Source organism: Orbicella faveolata, unplaced genomic scaffold (assembly GCF_042242905.1).
Source record: "Orbicella faveolata isolate gen_17 unplaced genomic scaffold, um_ofav_v1 contig_34, whole genome shotgun sequence".
NCBI lineage: Eukaryota > Metazoa > Cnidaria > Anthozoa > Scleractinia > Merulinidae > Orbicella > Orbicella faveolata.
The window spans coordinates 31,748,531-31,768,841 of NW_028301563.1; the positions used below are offsets into that span (position 1 = coordinate 31,748,531).

General features: G+C 40.3%; 2 protein-coding genes and 1 pseudogene across 2 annotated transcripts in view; 1 reads left to right on the plus strand and 2 right to left on the minus strand.

Moving 5' to 3' along the window:
- The window catches only part of LOC110066283 (uncharacterized), a 120,241-nt gene that overhangs the window by 58,698 nt on the left and 41,232 nt on the right, over positions 1–20,311 (minus strand). The window lies entirely within an intron of this gene.
- Positions 105–2,606, plus strand: LOC110047785 (uncharacterized; annotated as a pseudogene).
- Positions 2,093–9,803, minus strand: LOC149105775 (uncharacterized). The gene is made up of 2 exons (XM_089271292.1): positions 9,116–9,803; positions 2,093–4,136 (listed from the first exon to the last, which is right to left on the minus strand). The coding sequence occupies exons 1-2, from the start codon at positions 9,446–9,448 to the stop codon at positions 2,361–2,363; spliced, it is 2,109 nt and encodes a 702-aa protein (XP_089127418.1). The 5' UTR covers positions 9,449–9,803; the 3' UTR covers positions 2,093–2,360.

Here is a 20,311-nt window from a genome sequence, read left to right on the forward strand (position 1 = left end):
GAAAATTCACAGACGGGGAAAAACAATACTTTTTTTTCTTTACCGAAAATGCCCCCTTGGGACAGGCTATTATGAAATTGATGAGGGGGGGGGGGGGGGGGGGGGCAGAGGATTTTTATAAAATGTTTAAGCAAGCAACCGGAACGATGAATTTTAGCTCGCATGAATTTTTTTTGCCTGTTGAGTGTGCAAGATTCTTTTTTTTTTTTTTTTTTTCAACCGCAACCCTTTGCACGAATGATTTTTTTTTTTTAATCTGCTTCCTACCATATTCGCCTACGCGTGGCGCGTCCAGAATAAGCGACTCCAAAGTGTTGACGTTGATGCCTGAGCGCTTTCTGTAAGAAGTTGTGTGCACAGGATGTTGGTCCGTTACGGGACCTCCGTGTCGAGGATTTTATCCAGCCACTAAATGTGGAGGAGTCTACGGGGTTAATTGCCTGATTTCATACCGTGGGAGCCTGGCACAAGTTATCGGTTTTGCCGGACGGAAGTGCACTTTAGTTTGATGGCGTAGAGATGGCGACTTACACGAAAACTTGGCATTGGAATTGTGCCAATTCTTTGTGTACGAATAATTACAGAACTAAAGGAATAACGTACTACACTTTGCCCAGCGATCCTGAGCTTCAAAAAGGATATAGGAAAGTTCTTATGAACGAAAATATTAACTGGAGAAAACATGTTATATGTAGCGCTCACTGGAGCTCGGGGAAACGAGAGAACAAGAATCAATTGCCAGACATAATTTGTACAAAAGAATATGCCGCTAATCTGGAAAAAGAGTACTCCCAAAAACCATCTAGGGAATTGAAAAGGAAGATTGACTGTACAAAAACGGTTCTTGCTTCGTCGAATGCCAATACCGTGAGGAGTACTCCGAGGAAAGCCCCTGCAAGTAGGACGCCGCTTCCTTCACGCCCTGTTAAGAAAAGGAAAATTTTATCAGAGAAACTGGAAGCTGAGAATTCCAGCTTAAAATGCCAGGTTGAGTGTTTAACTAAAGAACTCGAGCAGAAAAATAGTTGTATTGACAAATTGCAACAAGAGCTAAGAAAGCTTCAAACGGAAATGATAGCCTTACAAGACAAAATGAAGTTTGAGATAGATTCTTTCGAAAAGAAAATAAAAGAAATGAAATTCGACCTTAATAAGAGAAGATTCACCTATGACTGCTCGAAGAACAGGGAAAAGGAATTCTTTGACATGTGTGGACTCACTGTGAATGAATTTGACTGTCTTTTTGCATGTGTGATTCCTTTCTTACATCTGATTTTGTATCCTGACTGTGTTCAAACTTTGTAAAAATTAGATTCACATAATAAACTTCTTGACAACAGAACAGAACTCCTTGTCACACTGACTGTGGCAAGACATGCAGTGGATCTAGTCATTATGGCCAAGTTAGTAGGTGGAAGTTCCTCAACTATTTCAAGAGTGTTTGTTGCTTGGATGGTTTTCCTTCGCTGTGTGCTAGACGAAGTTAATCTGAAGCCATTGCCTGGCTTTATAGAAGCTTTCCTCCCTAGAGTTTTTGTTGATGCAGGGTATGCTGACTGTGGAATTCTTGGGGACAACACAGAGACCTGGATTGCTCAATCGGAGAATTTTGAGTTGAATAACCTCACCTTCAGCCATTACAAAAATCACACAACTGGTAAAGTATCTGTGTGGATTTTTCCTCATGGTGCTTTATGCAAATGCTCTGATGCTTTTCCTGGGTCAATCTCAGATGAACAACTCACTGAACAACTTGGAGTTATAGACTACTGTCCTAAGGGAAAGGTGGTTATGACTGATAAGGGCTTTGCAATTAGTGATTTATGTCATGAAATGGGAGTACATCACAACAGGCCACCATTGAAGAACAATTGTCAGTATGATGAAAATGACATAAATCTAAATTTTGATATTGCAACCCTTCGCACTTATAATGAAAATGTAATTGGCAGAATTCGTGACTGGTCAATCTTGAACAAATGCTGGCCTTCAGGGAGAGTTGACCTTCTTGGAATTTGTTGGATTGCACTGGCACACATTGTTAACTTGACTAAGAAACCTTTTGGTCCCAAGGAAACACAAGACAGCAAAGTGCAGTAAAATGACATTTAAATACAACTCGATATCCTGCTAACAGGCATTGTTACAAGACATGCTATCTTCATAAACAGAAAACACTTTACAGTTTTAATATTTGATTTCTAAATTAACATTTTGTACAAGTACTATATTTGTAGCATAATGCAAATGAGCTGCAGATGGTCAGAGAACAAATAAGAGCTCATGTTTGTAACCCAACAATAATCTCTGTCAGCTTGCTTATGTCCTTCACGGCTATTTTTAAGACAAATTTGAGATTATTAATCTGAAGAGTTTATGTCGATTTTCATTACTTTTTTGGCTTCTTCTTTTACCCATGATCTCAATGGTTTTGTGCTTTGAAAGGTTGGCACCCTGCCAACATTCAGCTCACCCAGCTTTTTAAGGAGTTTGTTCTCTTCATGAGGCCATTCACAGATAATACTTTCAGTGATCATGTGATCAATGATGGTTTTTGTAACAGTGAGAAGCAAGTTGTTTTTCTGTATTAAAAATAGATTGAAGCTTTTTGTTTCAGGATGATAGGATTGCAAAAACACAATAGTTGCTCCAGTGATTGCCATCTGATAATTTGTCTGGAGAAGATGGTTAGCTGTTATAGCGATGAGAGGTCCCTCACTCCCTGCCACCCTTGTTTTAACTTCCAATAAAAAACCCAGGCCAACACCATCTGGGCTTCCCCCATAGTTAATATCACTTGGGTGGGCAAAAAAAACACATGAAGTGACTGGCAGTTTTGTTGCTGTTACAAAAGCTTCAACAGCTTCACCCTCAAACTGTCTACCTCTGGTAAAACTAGCAAATTTCTTTGGGTTAACTTTATTAGGATCTATTTTGTTTTTGACACATAATAAATAATGCAAGTGCTCTTTCTCTCCAGCAAGTCCAATCAGATTACCTATTATACTGCAGGTTACTTTTCCAATACGGAGATGAAACCATTCTTGGGTATTTTGTTCGACTTCATGGTAATTAAAGCCAAATGCATAAACTGGTTTCAAGGGAGGAACTGATATGGACAGAACTTTGGTATTTTTGTCCCCCTCACTAACAAGATTACCCTTAGCAGCCTCAACAATACCTTCTAACTGCTTAACATACAAATGTACTGTTTCATGTTCATACATAGTTTGATTCTTTGCCACTGAAGCACCAGGGGCATGTTGATCCTCAGCTGGGGCTAACATTCCTGTGACAAGCTGATCATCTTCAGTGTTTGGATCTTCAACAATGTTATCAGTCAATAGCAAAGGTGCATGCCAAACATCACAATCATTCGCAGAAAATCTTGGCTTTAGCACTTGCTCATCATGAAAGCAGTCCTTTGCATAGTTGTGATCTTGAAGGGCTTGTTTTAATCTGTAATTATAATTGTAATGCAGCTGCTCAAAAAGCCCAGATTTCACATCATATTTCTTTAGCTGGTCATGGATATGGCTCTCAATGTTAACCTTAGTTTCTTGAATCCCATTTCTGATTCTAGATACCATTCCATCGATATCACGTTTCGACCAATCATTTTTCTCCAATGACTCATCTGACAAGGCTTGGTCATTTGAAACATTCAACTTTCTTTTTGGGCGTGAACTGTCCAGTGTCTTTCTGGATGATCGCACATTTCGGAGTTGGGACAGAGGTACATGACACAGCTCAGTTTGCTTTGTTACACCCTTTCTGTGCCACTTTTGAATTTTCTGAGTGCAAGTAAGAGCAAGAAATTTAACTCCATGGCTGGTGTAATGTTGCAGATATATCAGTAAGCAAACAACATGACAGCATAACCCTGAAAGTCCCACTGCACATTCACAGTGGCCCTTAATAGGTGTACCATCCTGGAACAGAACAACTGCAGGTCTTGTTACTCCATTGTTTGTAGGTGTAAAACTTTTAAATATATGTGCTTTTACGAAAATAGAACTTCCTTCTTTGCAGACTTTAACGGTTTTAACTTTCCTGCTGTTGAACATGCGGAGAGCTTTCCGGTACTGACCTAGGCTACCTTGGCGCTTGAGAGCTTGATAATTTTTGATCATGGTGTTACGGATGGCACGACAAGACGCCATTTGCAATGCAACTCAACTCGTTTAATGCGTACTTCATGTAAGCTACATAGAACTAGAACGCACATGTTTACTCCAAATATGGTAAGACAAACCATATACGTAACATCTCCCTTTCTTTAAAAAAAGAAAAACTAATAAACAAATATCTGGCAAAAACTAGCCTAAAACAAACTTACACAAATCCACTTTGTTTCTGAAAGTGTTCTATGTCAAACTAAATCAGTTTATCCGAGCTTGCTAAAACAAACTTAAAGTGTTCAAAGTCTAGTCTTTGCTTAACGCTTCATGTCAAAATCTTTAAATCTTGAAGGGGGACGAACAGTCCGGGTTCTTGTCTTCTGAGGTGCTAACAATGGAACATTAGTCTCTTCAGCAACAGTTTCATTCAAGGAATCTTTGTCAGGCCTAGTAGGTATAGCAGGTAACTCAGGTACTCTAGGTATCTCCTTGTGATCTACTCCTGACTCATGTGAGCTAACCTTGGTGCTTTGCTTTTCTGGTGTCGAGGATTCTGCTGCAGGCCTCAGAAACTGCCTGTTTCTTCGGAGGGTCTCACTGCCTGCTTGGACTACATATGACCTGTCTGACAGTTTCTCGACACAAGTGGCTGGTTTCCACGTTTGGTTCTTTCGCAGGGGTGCACTTCTGACTTCTTGTCCAATCTCTAATTCAGGTAACTGCTTCACATGACGGTCATGGTAGAACTTCGCCTTTTGCCTTTTCCGCTCTAATTTCTCTGTAGAATGTGGACTTACTTTGGGACGGAGAAGGCTTGACGCTGTTGGTAAGAGAGTTCGTGTTCGGCGCGACATAAGCCTCTGGGCGGGGCTGTCACCTATACCTTCAGTAGGTGTGTTCCTGTAGTCTAGTAGCGATAGCCATGGATCTTTCCCATCTCGGTCCGCTTTCTTAAATAGCAGTTTAACTGTCTTCACTGAAGACTCTGCTTTCCCATTTGACTTTGGGTAGTGTGGTGATGATGTCACATGGTTAAATTCCCAGCTGAGTGAGAACTCGTGAAATTCTTGACTGCTATACTGTGGTCCGTTGTCTGAGACAACAGTGTCCGGGATTCCATGTCTACTGAATTGTTCTTTGAGTACTTGTATAACTGCACGTGAGGTGGTATCTTCAAGTTCACTAACTTCTACAAAATCTGAGTAATAGTCAACGACTGTGAGGTAATTCTTTCCACTAACAGTGAACAAATCTGTAGCCACTTTACTCCAAGGTCTGTCTGGAAGTTGATGAGACTGCATTGGCTGACTAGCATTCCTAGCCTGAAACTCGGCACAGACAGCACATCTCTCAACCAGGGCTTTGACTTCTGAATTCATTCCAGGCCAGAACACGATGTCTTTGGCCTTTCTTAGACATGATGCGACTCCTTGATGGCTTGAATGAATTCTTGAGAGCATCTCTGGCCTCATGGCTTTGGGGACAATCACTCTCTGACTCTTAAATAGAATACCATTGTGGAGTGAAATCTCTTCTCTGTAGTTCCAGTAGTCACGAACTTGTACTGGGCATTGCTCTCTTCTCTCAGGCCATCCTGTTAGAACAGTGGTCTTCAGGCTCTCTAAGACGAGGTCTTGTGCTGTGCACTTCTGCAGCTGAGTTAACCTTTCTGGAGCCACTTTGATGGAATCAAAGGGAGTAAGTGTTTCAAGTTCAAGAGCGAAAACTTGAAAGTTGTCTGTCATCTCCTTCTTGACAGCAAGCGAGGCTCGAGACAAGTGATCGGCAACATACATCTGTGCACCTGGCTTGTACTTAACCTCTAGGTTAAAGCGCTGTAGCCTCAACATCATTCTTTGTAGTCGACATGGAGCAGAGAGGATTGACTTCTGGAAAATGGACTGTAAGGGTTTGTGATCTGACTCAACTGTTATCTTTTTACGACCGGCGAGGTATTGACTGAACCTTTCGCAGGAGAAGACAATCGCTAAACACTCTTTCTCGATTTGAGCGTATTGCCTCTCAGTCTGTGATAGGGACCGTGAAGCAAAAGCAACTGGCTGGCCGTTTTGTAATAAAGCTGCTCCTAACCCGTATTCACTCGCATCACATTGCACTGTGACTTCTTCTTGAAGGTCATAATACTTGAGCACAGGGTGTTTGACTACAAGCTCGAGCACTTCCTGGAATGCTGTCTCATGATGCTGGGACCAGATGAACTTTGCATCCTTTGCTGTCATCTCTCTCAGTGGCTGGGCGACCTCTGATAACCTAGGGAGAAACTTTGCCAAGTAATTAACGAATCCTAAGAGACTCAGGAGTTCCTTCTTGGATGTAGGCCTCGGCATTTCCTGAACTGCCTTCACTTTCTCAGGATCTGGCTGTAACCCATCTTTGGTGATCAAGTGTCCCATGAATCTGACTTCAGACTTCTTGAGGTTCAACTTGCTGCTGTTTAGACGCAGATTGGCTTTTCGAGCTTGCTCTAGCAGACGAATCAAGTTCTCATCATGATTTCGATTTGCTTCTTCATCATTCTCTCCATAGCCCATGACCAATATGTCATCTCTTATCACTTCTACACCGGGAAGACTATCAAGCTTCTCATGCAATTTGCATTCGAACTCTTCTGGAGCCAGGTTGATACCAAAGGGTAGCCTCAAATACTTGTAACGCCCAAAGGGAGTCCAGAATGTTGTCTTGAGACTGCTGCTCTCATCTAATCCAACCTGGTAAAACCCATCTTTAGCATCTAAGGTACTAAACACTTTGGCATTGCTAAGCTTGGGCAACAACTCATCTAGAGTAGGCATTTGGTACTTTGGACGGATGACTGCCTTGTTAAGATCTTTAGGATCCAAACAAATCCTAATCTTATTTGGTGTTGTGACAACCACCATACTGCTAATCCAGTCGGTCGGTACTGTGACTTTCTCCACGATTCCTTTCCTTTCCAGATCATCAAGTTTGGCCTTGACCTTATCACGCAGGGGAACTGGCACTCGGCGCGGAGAATGCTGCACTGGTTTTACGCTGGGGTCTGTGATAATGGTTGTATCACCAATATGGCCTAACCCTTCAAAAACATCTTTGTACTGAACAAGAATCTGATCTCTGGTCAGGTTACTACTGCTTTTCAGGACATGAATGGACTCTTCAGGATCTATATCCACTTTGAGAAGTCCCAACTGCTCACAAGCCTCAGCCGATAAGAGGGGTTTGTTAGAACTCTCAACAACTTGGAATCTCAGGTCCAGACGCTTGCCCCTTCTCTCTGCTGTGAGTGTGGTCTCACCTACAGGCTTCATCAAGCTACCATCAAATAGCTTTAGCTGGGCATTGGACTTAGACAAGGGGGGATCACCATTCTGCAATAGCTGAACTAAATTTCTGTGACTGATCACATTACAAGTTGCACCAGTGTCCAACTGACATACTAGTTGCTCTTTGTACTGCTCTTCTATCACAAAGGTAATACTGGATGTCAACTGTTTACCACTACCATTAATTGCAGTAATTTCTTCTATCTTCAATAATGATTCCTCAGACTCAAAACCTTCTGCCACTTCAGCGACATGAACCTTCTCTTTGCCTGCCTGACACACTTTGGCGAAGTGGTTCATTCTTTTACAATTGCGACATTGTTGACCATAAGCTGGACATTCTGTCTGCTTGGCATGCTTCTTTTGTTGGCCACAATATTTACATTTCCATTTTTTGTCAGGTTTCTTTGGATTTGGTGGTTTCTTCGGATGAGGAGGCATCTTGCCTTGCATCGGTTTACGCTTCACATGAACTAAGTTCAGTTCCTCATTGTTTTGTTTCTCATCCTTTTGAATCGACTTTAGCTGCTTATTCGTTATTTCACTTGATTTACACATGTCAAGAGCTTTATCCAAAGACAAATCTTTCTCTCTGAGCAATCTAGCTTTTGTACCCTTATCTTGTATTCCAATAACTAGCCTGTCACGTATCATTTCTTCTGCAAGTGCTCCAAACTGACACGATGCTGCGAGTTTTCTTAATCTATTGACATAGCAATCAACAGTTTCTTCGGGTACTTGAATGCAAGAGTTAAAGACATACCTCTCATAGACGACATTTCTCTTTGGTAGGAAATAGTTTTCCAGCGCCTTCAATGCTGAAGTTATCGTCAGTACTTCGGTGCCAAAATTCAGATTCAGGAAAATTTGCAGACACTCCTTTCCCATAACAGAACGGAAGGTTGCTAATCGGATCGATTGACTCTTCTGATCCAAACCCGTTGCTACCTCATAATCTTGCCATTGTTGCTTAAAAAATTCCCAGTTGCTCGTGATATCTCCACGACAAACCATAGCGCTTGGTACTGGAAAATTTGAAGGAAAACTGAGGACTTGAGGCGGCGGAGTAGGCTGTGGAGCTTGCGGTGGAGCTGGTGGTGGAGGATCTTGTTTGGTGTCTGACATCGTTTCGCTGGGTTTCAACGCACGTGGTCGATGTTGAAATTCGCTGTACGTACCGTAAATCAAGGAATTGTCGCTTCGTTTCGCTTCAGTAACTGCTTTGACTGAATATCAACCAGAAGACGTAATCTTGAGCGCTGCAGCTCGCCATAAGATCAACAAAGCACTTCTGACACCATGTTACGGATGGCACGACAAGACGCCATTTGCAATGCAACTCAACTCGTTTAATGCGTACTTCATGTAAGCTACATAGAACTAGAACGCACATGTTTACTCCAAATATGGTAAGACAAACCATATACGTAACACATGGCACCTGTAACCTAAAACAAAAATTCTACCCATTATACATTGAACAGCTATACTTAAAATAAACTTCATTGAGTCCCAGCTCGCAAATTACCAGTCTAAATAGAACTTACAACAGTTTATTTTCAATGGGAATTCTTGGTTAGAAAAAAAAAATCAAAATAAGAAACAGGTAAGACTCATTTGTTCACGCAAACATTAAAAGTGAAAAAAAACCAAAACAAAACAAAAATGAATTACCTTTGGATAATGACTTGAATCTGATGTCCAGATTGCTTCTGGTGGCGGAATGTTGCGTACTAAGAGCCGTGATTTGAACTTGAAGGATTTCTTTCTCCTTAATATAATCTTATCCAAGATCAGTGGGTTTTTTTTTAGGTTAACGATTCTCTTGACCAAGAGTTCCTTCGATCCAGACACACTTTGCCCAAGTTTAAGTAAGCACTTCTGAAGGCATTCTACGCTCCACTTCGATGGATCCTCGGAAATAACCTTCGTTTTAACTTCTCCAAGGGAAATTTCGGGCTGGCTTTCCTTTTTCGCGGTCTTTTTACTTGATTTGCATTCCATGTTGTCGAGAAAAGGCAAGTCATAAGGTCACGAAAGAAAAGCCAAAAGGCCACTTCCGTCCGGATAAAATTAAATTAGTGCCAGTCTCTCTCGGTTTGAAATTGGGCAATGCAACAGCTTTTCCATAATGAAGACACAGTGGGGGGTGTCTTGAAAACAAAGACACCCTAAGACTCCAAAACTTGGAAACAAAGACCCCCTCATTTTTCTACGTATTGATTTTTTTTTGGGGGGGAGGTTACTCCTCTCCCCGTTACCCCCCAGAAAAATTGCTTCTAAAAAGTTTGCCATAGCATGGTCTAACGGCTCAACTCTACTTAAAATTCCCCCTTACAACACAACATAAAGTGCCCTTCATAAACTCGAGTCAGAAGTAAAGCACAAAAAAAAAGGTCGAGAGAGCGAACAGAGAACAGCAAATGTACAAATGTCACGAACCGTAGGAGTTGTGTAGGCTTGTCAACCCAATTTTACAAATTTCATATTTTGTTCCACAAAAGCAAATACTTGGAGACTTAAAAACAATGCATAAACACATGGCAAATTACAGAGGTATCAAACTCCGCGAAGCGACATGCAGATAACAGCGGAAACCGTGCAGACTTATGAACTCTAAAAAGTTGCCATAACATGGTCTAGTGGCTCAGCTCTGCTTAAAATTCCATCTTATTACACAAGATAAAGTGCCCTTTATAAACACGAGTCGAGTCAAGAGTGAAGTAAAAAAAGGTCGAGAGAGCGAACAGAGAACGGCAAATGTACAAATGTCACGAACCGTGGGAGTCGTGTAGGCTTGTCAACCCAATTTTACCCGAGGGAGGGTGTAGTACAGTTGTCAGTTTGTCAACTTGTGCTCTCCGCTTCCCCTCAGAAAAAGACAATTTTCGGGGAAGTGACAAAAAGAAGAGAGAGTACAAACAGAAGACTTAATCTCGTAATTTAAACAGTTCTGATTACTGTACACATAAAAGTATTATTATTATATATATGAAGACTGATAATCGCAGCTATGCTCACAACTTAAGCAGTTGTAAAATTAAAGCCTGAAAAAAACATCAGGCCTGAGCGGGATTCGAACACATGACCTCTGCGATACCAGTGCATTGCTCTACCAGAAGCTGGTCACATTGTGAGTTCGTAATATACCCGTAGATAGTAAAGAATACAAGTGAATATATCAGAGACCATATATTTGAACTGCAGAGAAAGATACGGAAGACTCATCATCGCAGTTATGCACACAACTTAAGCAGTTGTGAAATTAAGGCCTGAAAAAAATTCTAGCCTGAACGGGATTCGAACCCATGACCTCTGAGAGGGTGTCTGGAAAACCCGAATAGCGAATAGCGAATAGTCGCGAATAGCGAATAGCGAATAGTGCCGAATAGTGCGAATAGTCTCGAATAGCGCGAATAGTGGCGAACAGTCGCGGAAAGTGGCGAATAGTGACGAATAGTCGTCAATAGTCGCCGCTTTAGATCTAATGTCCAGCGTTGATTAATTATCAAAATGAGCAAAAGAATTTCAGTGAATTTATTACCTTTTCTTCTCTGGACTCAGGCTAGTAGGCTATCCATCGCTAACATTAAGAAGACAGAAAACACAAGGATAACCTAATAAAGACGTATTTACGCTTTTGCAGCGGTTAAAACAGAAGAAATTAAGTTTAGAAACACCTTTTGTCCTGATAAGCGTCTGTGCTTTTTAGCGGAAAAATCCCATTCTAGGTTGCTACGAGGTTAACTGCGAGATACTGAGTATCCTATTTGTTACTATTTGCCACTATTTGCTACTATTTGCCACTGTTCGCCACTATTCGAGACTGTTCGCCATTATTCGCACCATTCGTACTATTCGCTATTCGCTATTTGAGACTATTCGCTGTTCGCTATTCGCGACTATTCGCTATTCGCTATTCGGGTTTTCCAGACACCCCCTCTGAGATACCGGTGCAGTGCTCAGCGGAGCTGGTCACATTGTACCGGAGTTCGTATGGTCCTTCATATATTCACTTGTATGAAAGTATTAAAGTGCACATGAAAGTACCCCCCCCCCCAAAAAAAAAGAAAAAAACGAAATATATCTGTAAAAAAATGGGGGGTCTTTGTTTTGGGGTCTTAGGGGTCTTTGGGGGTCTTATGGGGTTTTCGTTTTCAAGACACCCCACACTGGGAGAGAAGGAAGCCATTTGGAGCGAAAGGCTTCCCAGTGCAGTGTTTTAGTCCTCTCCCTCTGGAATTCCTGTCCCATAGCCCATCGTAGTGATGTCAGACTCCACTGATTAGGACAGCCCCTCGGTAGTGCCCTCTGCTCCAAAATGGCAGTCCAAAAAGAAGACTGAACTATTGAAATTTGAGAAATAATCAAAATGTATGAGTTGTGATTAGTTGAGATAGAAGAGTTGACAAAAGTAGGAGACTCAAAACAAACACAGTGGCTTTATATAAATGGGATCTAGTGACAGAGCCCTGGAAAATTTGTCAATATTTTAAACACCTTGGCTGAGTTATACTCAGACTGGTTTGTTACTCAAATGCAACCCTTCTTCTGCATGAATTTATTTTCTTTGGGTTTCTCTTTGCACGAATTTTTTCCCTGCCATTTTTCCTTGCTCGAATTTTTTTGTTTTTTCTCTACCCCCCTCCCCCAACTCCACCCCCAGTCACTTTTCTAATGATCCGTCTCGTATAGAATATTCAACACTCTAATGCTATTGTGATTATAATCTTATTCCTTTATATGGTTCAACTCGATAATGATGACTTCTGTCCAAACCTACCGAAAATCAACAACTTCAAGGTTTATTCCGGTATTGCTATTTCTATGCACGGTTTTAACCGATTCGTAATAAACAGACTGAAATAACAAGCAACCTAATACATTAATTAGCGTTTAGGAAATTTGCTAAATATGATTCAGCTCGAACTCAACTCGAATTCAGCAAGGCCCTCAATAAGAGACTGACAGAAAACTAGACCTGTCTATATTCTCTCTTTCTTGATCGCGCGAAAAGAAAGAATTGAACTGGAAAGATGCGTGACCGAGGGTGTTAATTACATTTATTAAGTGAATACTTCTTTGCCATTGAGAAACCAGAGAAACCGATAAGCCAGCAGTACTTTCCTTCCCAAATCGCAGATTGTCGCCAAGATTTTGGTTGGTGCCTTCCGCGCTCCAACTCAGCCCCCTCCCTCTCACCCACCCATTACGTATCTCCCACTGAGCTTTTTGTTCGTCTCTTACTTCTCTTGTACAACTGTCAAACCTGCGAACAGTGTCCCAGGCTAACAACTGCCACGCAACCTAACCAGCATAAACTAAACTACCTGACTGCTTTTTGTTTTTTTGTTTTTGTTTTTTTTGTGCCACAGGATTTTTTTTCCACAGTCCAAGAGAACGCCGAAAAAATTCCTCGAGCACCCAGGGTATCACTTGATCGGGCTCCCTGCATATAAAAGTGACCCGGCAAATTTTCAAAAGAACTCATCAGAAGAACCCATCAAAAGGAAGGAAGGAATTCCTTTAGCTACCTGCCTCTTGTTTCTTTTCCTGGTTTAGCCTTCTCGTGACAAGCGCTCTTCGGGCTCTCCTTAGAAAGATTACGTTAAGAGTAATCTCTTTTTAGCCGCTGGAAGCCTAAAGCCTTGTTCAAACGGGAAACGTTTGGTGATCAACCCCCCAGGGACTCCCACATAAAAAGGAGCGGGGTGCTCATGGGAAATTTTGAAAAGAACTCGTAAGAGGTACCAAGATCTTGCCTTGTGGGTGTGGCTTGAAATTGTTTTCTCCCCTGAGAGGTACAAATTCTAAAACAACACATTATCTCCTGTCATATTACGTTGGCTACACAGCCCGACACCTTCATCAACGCATTGCCGAACACAAGTATTCGGCTATCGGTAAACACATTTTAGATGAGCACGGTGACAAAAATCTTCTTAATGAGGGCCAATTTCGTGTTCTCAAGAAGTGGCACGGGAAATTTGACTGCCTCGTTTACGAAATGCTATTCATCAAAGAACTGAGGCCTAGCCTTAACACTCAGGGTGACTCCATCAGTGCTAAACTCTTTGTTTAGCTTGTAGCATATTTTTATGTTACTTTCCTTTTTAATGAACTACTTTTCTTTTATTTATAGAATATTCATACTGTTTTTTTTTTACTTGATGATGGCGTCCGAGAACGTTGAAACGTCGTGTATTTTTTAACCGTTTTAAAAATTTCTTAAATGTTTTTAAGGAACGTTTTTCGCAGTTTTTTATAGCTAAATGTTTTTAAAAGTCGCTTCTTTTTCATATATTTGTGTTTGGCCAAACACCCTAACAGGTACAACAAAAGCTCCTGCAGTGGACCTTTTGAGTTTTAACATCCTTCGAGGTACCAGAACTGCCTTTTAATCCCTAAAAGGTACGACGAGCACCCCCGTCCTTTCTACGTGGAAGCCCCCCCCCCCGGGAATCAAACAAAATCAAACACCGTTTGTTGACCAAACATGTTGATGTTATACTGAGTGACCAAACGGTATCAAACATTGATCACCGTCCAAACGAATGTTTTAAAGTGTTTGATCAAATGTTTGTCGACGTTTAATTTGATTAAAACCAGACCAGACGGCACTTTGTCTCAAAATCACACTCTAGCGGTTGTGAAAGCCTGTATTTCCGATGTCCGTGCGTGGTGAATACATAACCGTTTATTAATCAACGACGCAAAGACTGAGTTTTAAATTATTGACTCCAGCCATCAACTGTCAAAAATGTAAATCGACTCCATTACCGTTGGTGACTCCACTATGCAACCTCTAGAAAGTGTTCAGTCGCAATCTGGGCTCGTGGTTTGACACTACGATGTCTATGGCAGTCCATATTGGCAAGATTTGCAGTAAAGCATTCTATGGCCTGTACAAAATTCGGCAAATAAGACTAATACAACTTATTGCCTGCGCTCCCAAGACCATAACCTCCTCGCTGTTCTCAGAACCAAACACAGGACATTTGGTGATCGCGCCTTTGCACACTCTGGACCTTTTAACTGGAACAAACTTCCTCGTGAAATATGACTAGGTCCAACCCTGACTGTTTTTAAATCAAAGTTAAAAACTTACTTTTTTAAATTAGCGTCTAGCATGCCATAGTTTTTTAATATTTTTTTAAAATTGTATTATTTTTAGACACATTTTTCTTATATTTTTACCGTAATCTTAATCTTACATTGTAAAGCGTTTTAGAATATTTTATAATTTTAGCGCTATATAAATCTATTATTATTATTATTATTATTATTATTATTATTATTATTAAACACGATCAAACAAGGTGTTCAAATCAAGGGGGTGGTATTCTCCGGTTTTCTCCTTCATTTTCCCTGTCTATTTCCCTGTATTTCTCTGGGACCCTCAGGTCTTCTATCTAAAGTGACGGTACTTTGAAAAGGGGGGAAAAGTTTCAGTAGACAAGTTAGCAGTTTGCCAGGGCACACAGTTTTGGGCTGCAAAATAAAGTTAAACCGGTTCATGATTTAAGTTCTGATTTTAAAAAGCAAACCCAAGTCTTAGTTTTTGAGATTCGGAGGGAGTCTTAGGTCTTAGGATTAGGAGGAGATCTTAGATCTTAGGTCTTAGTTTTTGAGACCGCACCCTTCGAGATTTAGATGGAAGTCCTACACTTCCTTTAGTTTGACAAGAAGATTCGATAATACCTACTAGAGAAAAAAATGACCGGACGAAACATGAGCAGCCTACTTATAGCCGTATATAGTACCCAAAGGCCCTTTCACAGGGCTGCCTGGTGTCATTAGTACCGGCGAATGAATGTGGCGGAAATGTTACTTAACTCTTATAATTTTTGCTACGAAATAGGAAAGCTCTCAATATCACAAAGGAGGAGCTGTATTAAGCTCATACCAAAACAGGATGGTGAACTGAATTCAATAAAGAACTGATGACTTTCAACGCTTTTGAATTGCGACGGTACGTACCTCATCCTATAATCTGCGTGGTAATTATATTCTGGACCTTCCCAAAGCAAAAACAACTACTTATGGTCTGCACTCTTTTTCATACTTAGCTAGTAAAATATGGAACTCTCTCCCGGTCACTTACAGGACATCTGATTTTCTTCAATTCAAGCAAAAGATCCTTAAATATGAGGCCTTTTCACAGTGTAAATATATATAGTGCATAAATGATATAGAATTGTAATTGTATTTCATTTTATTTTATTTTATCTATTTACTTTTTCTTTCTAGTATTTATTTGTCTCGAAGATATTAGCTAACAAGCTACTCTGTAAATTCGAGGTTAAATAAAGTATATGTATGTATGTATGTATTTATGACTACAAGAGAGCGACAAAAGCTATAGCAAACCTCGCATCAAAACTTTTCCACCGTACTTATCTCCAACGAGCAAACCACCTTCATTGGTGACAGATTTATCGGAGAAAATCTTCGTTTAATAGATAGTGTTATCAAATATACAATAGCGAAAAATATGCCGGGACAGTTCCTTTTCCTTGATTTTAAAAAAGCCTTCGATACTCTAGCGTGGCCTTTTATTCGTAAAACCTTCAAATACTTTGGTTTCGGTCTACCATTATTGAACTAGTTAAAAGTTAGTTATTGCAATAATCAAAGCTGTATATTAAGCTATATTAAACAGTGAATATGGGTAAGCAATTTTTTTGAACTATGCCGGGGAGTTAGGCAAGTTTGCCCTCTGTCACCTTATCTATTCATTTTCTCTGTACGCACTGGTACGTAGAAGTACTCGCCAATGCAATTCGCCAGAAAAAAAAATGGAAATCGGTGGCATATCACCGTAAAGAGTATAAAAACTAAACTAGCCAATATACAAACGACATGACCCTTATTTTAGACGGTTCCGAAGAATCTTTTCTAGAATCTTTAAAGATAATAGACCCTTTCGGCAATATATGCGACCTCAGACTTAACAGCGAAAAACAGAAGCTTTGTGGATTAGTGCGCAAATTGGGATTTTAAACTTTGCTCTCTAAAGAAGTTCAAATGGCGGAAGAAAAAAGTCTGAGCGTTAAGGGTATGGTTGTCAACAGAGCCTGATGTAACTATATCTTTGAATTACAATTAAGTTAAGATAAAATAGAAAAAAATTAAGTCGCTACTGGCGTGCTGGAAACTTCGCAGACTCGGTGTTTTAGGAGAGATTATCGTTTTACATAAAAAGCCTTGAAGCTTCACAATTGATGTACATTTTTTGTCCTCTTCAAACAAATCATGCAGTAATAAAGGAAATAAACGTAATGTTTTATAACTTCTTATGGAATGACAAAGGCGACAAGATAAAACAAAAGAAAAGTAATGATAACTGATTACTTAGAAGGGGGATTTAAAATGATTGACATAGCTTCCTTCAATTTAGATCTCTCAAAGCCACGTGGAGTGGAGACGCGGTGGCCTCATGGTTAGTGCGCTCGTCTCCGGATCGAGCGGTCCGGGTTCGAGCCCTGGCCGGGGACATTGTGTTGTGTTCTTGGGCAAGACACTTTACTCTCACAGTGCCTCTCTTCACCCAGGTGTATAAATGGGTACCGGCGAACTTAATGCTGGGGGTAACCCTGCGATGGACTAGCATCCCATCCAGGGGGGAGTAGAAATACTCCTAGTCGCTTCATGCTACAGAAACCGGGATAAGCTCCGGCCTGATGGGTCACTTGGCTCGTACGCAGACTTTACCTTACCTTTACCTAAAGCCATGTGGATAAAGAAGTATCTAGATAAGAAAAACTGTGGAAGTTGGAAAGTTTTTATTGATTAAGGACTTGAAAAATATAGAGGTGAAATAACACTAACTGGATATCTTAACATATAAAAGACAGTCGTAACATCATCAAAGTATCAAATCCTTTTTTCCAAGAAATTCTTGAAATCTTGTCTGAAGCCAATTATGACGAAAAGATTAAATCAGATTATCACCTTCGGTCATCGCCCTTCTGGTATAATTCACTTAAAAAAGTTGAGAATAGACCAGGGTTTTTTAAAGAATTATTTCTCAAAGGAATAACAAAAGTAGAACACTTAATGGATGACTCCGTCAAGTTCCTTTCCCTCACTGCCTTCTAAAATACACGACCAGACAGTCCAGTCTTTAAATTTAATCTTTCTTGGAATCATTTCTTCAATCAAACTTCTCCAAAGAGGTTTACCCCATAATACAGGGATCTCAATTAAACATGAATGCTTCTTGACAAAATTTTTGAAAAGTGCAAAACCAAGTAGACTTGTATATAACCATAGGCGTACGGGCACCTTCGAAGTTGGGGGGGGGGGGGGGGGGAGGGGGAGGAACCTTCTTGCCCGAAAAAATTAAGCAATGCTCGAATGTGTGAGTGTTGAAATAGGGATGCAAATGTACTCAAATTGCGTGATAAGCAAAAACGTTCACAAAAGTTAGTTATATTGAAAGCTTGCATGCTCAATGACCTTCAGCGATCGGCTGATCAGCAACAGAGACAAGATCGATGTACCATTTGGACGACCATTACAGAAGCTATCCTATGTTCGAGACGAGCGTCTCGACATACTCGAGACGTTCAAAGAACAACATGAGGCATTGCTAGAAGTCCTTCAAGCCTTCCATGAATTCAGAAGCCTCGTCAATATGATGGTAAACAACATGGACGTAATAGCGAAACACCTGCAAAGAAAATTCAAGAAAGAAATTAAAACACTCCTCGGTTAAGACATTCCAAACGGCTCTTTTCAGGGCTTCCACAAAAACAAAAGTCTTGGTCTTCGTTCGCTTTGATTGGCGTCCTCGTTCTGTTGATAGAAAATTGGGAAAGAAAATAATAACGTTATCGTGGATTTCCACGATACGTGAAAAAAAGCCTGAAAACCCTACGGTCACTTGACGGCCTACAGACTCCCGGTCGGACGTCTACTCACACGGAGATTCATGAAAAAGTGAAACCTTTTTTACGAGTTTTGGAAATTACGCCAACAGCGTTATTTTGTAATGTTTCCTTACAAGTGTCGTTGCCCGAATCATGAGCGTTTTGCCCGAAAAATTAGGTAATTTCCGTGGCTGGCGGGCAGCCCCCCTCGCCTCTCCCCCCCCCCCCCCCCCCCAGCTCGTACGCCTATGTATATGACAAACTTTGTATCACAGGCGTCCCTAGACTTTCAGAAAAGTCCTTCGTCTTGTTTATTCAGAAAGTTGTTACAAACACCTCAAAAACCCCCCAAAATGATGAAATAGGCTAAATGGACGGCAGAAACCGGGAAAGGTGATTATATTTTCTTTATTTAATTGAAAAGAAGGTAACATTTTATTTTGTTGAGGGGTTTATCTCCGAATAGTTTTCACTCCATACAATGCCTTGTAGAACGCTCAAATTGTTTAACACAACGTCGCGTACTTTGGGTAGTCACATCCCACTCGATACGCTTACATAAACCATTTAAAATATTCGATCGATTTCTCGAATCGTGAGTTTGGGACGCTTGTGCTTATATCAGAAAAAAGTGAATCACCTAACCAAAGCCAACAAAAGTGTCAGGACGATGTCACTCTTACGACAAGACAAGAGTTCAACTGGAAAGAGGCTTATCAAATGGCTTTTCAATGTACAAAGCGCACAAAACTTATGACCTTCAATTTTAAATTCTTACATAGGAGAATATCAACGAACAGCTTTTTGAAAAAAGAAAAAAAAGGTCTTGCCGATAGATAGAAATGCACTTTCTGTGAAAGAGAGAGAGACAGAAATTGGCACATTTCTATTGGGGTTGCCCAAAACTCAAATGTTTTGGACCAGTTTGAAAGTATGGCAACAGTCTTGCCAAGGGAACTATTTAGAGTCTGGTGCCGCGGTCTAAGGCCGGATAGCTCTAAACATTGACTTCAAATTAACTTCTGCCGCTTAAATGCTAAATACTATATTTGGTTATGCAGACAGAAAAAAGGTTTTCCAAAACTAAACAATTTCTTACTGAATTTAAAACACATCTATGAAATAGAAAAAATACAACTGCAATCACTTTAAAAAAGTGGGAGCATCTGTTGGTGTTGTTGTAATCTCTTGATAACTTGATCCTAGTCCCCTGAAAACGAAATGGAAACAAAAGGAAAAGAAACAAGGCGCATGTATACAGACTGAATATTTTCATCAGCTCAAATTAACAATTCAAGTTACTGACAGGAATAAGCTGGGTTTATGTGTTGTAAGTAAGCATGCTGTAGTCACCTATTTGTTGTGCAAGATTTGTAAGTAGCGCAAATAATCGTATTAAATTGTAACTATTGCAAGTATTAGTATTGTAAGTGGTGCAAGTAATTGTATCGTATACAAGTTTTGTAAGTAATGTAAATAACTGTATTAGTATCGGTAATCGTATGAATGTGAGTGCAATTAACAATTTACATTACTCGTGATAATTGAAAATTCTCTCAAAATTGGACGAGCCTTTAGGCGAGTTTGAAAGATTTTTTAAATATCACGAGTAGTGTAAATCCTTACTTGCTCAAGCTCTCTAACGATTACTCATTTATTATATGACTGAGAAAATTGCGAACGCGCGCGCTTTATTTATACAGCAGTGCAAATGACGAATTAACGATAAATTGGCCTGCTCTCAGCCAATCACAATGAAGTCATTTTATCAGTCATGTAATAAGCACTTTGTAATGAGTGTACGCAACAGAATTAGTTTATTTATTAAAATTACAAAAAAAATCACAATTCACAAGAAGAAAGCGGGCTCGGCTGGCAGGTCTTGTAAGGTCTCACATGAATGGTTTGATACCCCTTGAGAGGAAAATACAACAAACAACGGAATCAATGTCCCTAGCCCAAAAACAATAACAACTGCTAACAAACAAAGCAA

Excerpts from the sequence above, each read along its gene's own strand:
- LOC149105775 (XM_089271292.1), bottom strand. The coding sequence starts at position 9,448 with ATGGAATGCAAATCAAGTAAAAAGACCGCGAAAAAGGAAAGCCAGCCC. Across the intron at positions 4,137-9,115 it reads CAAGTCATTATCCAAAGGTA|ACCATGATCAAAAATTATCA; the intron begins ATTCATTTTTGT and ends GCCATCCGTAAC.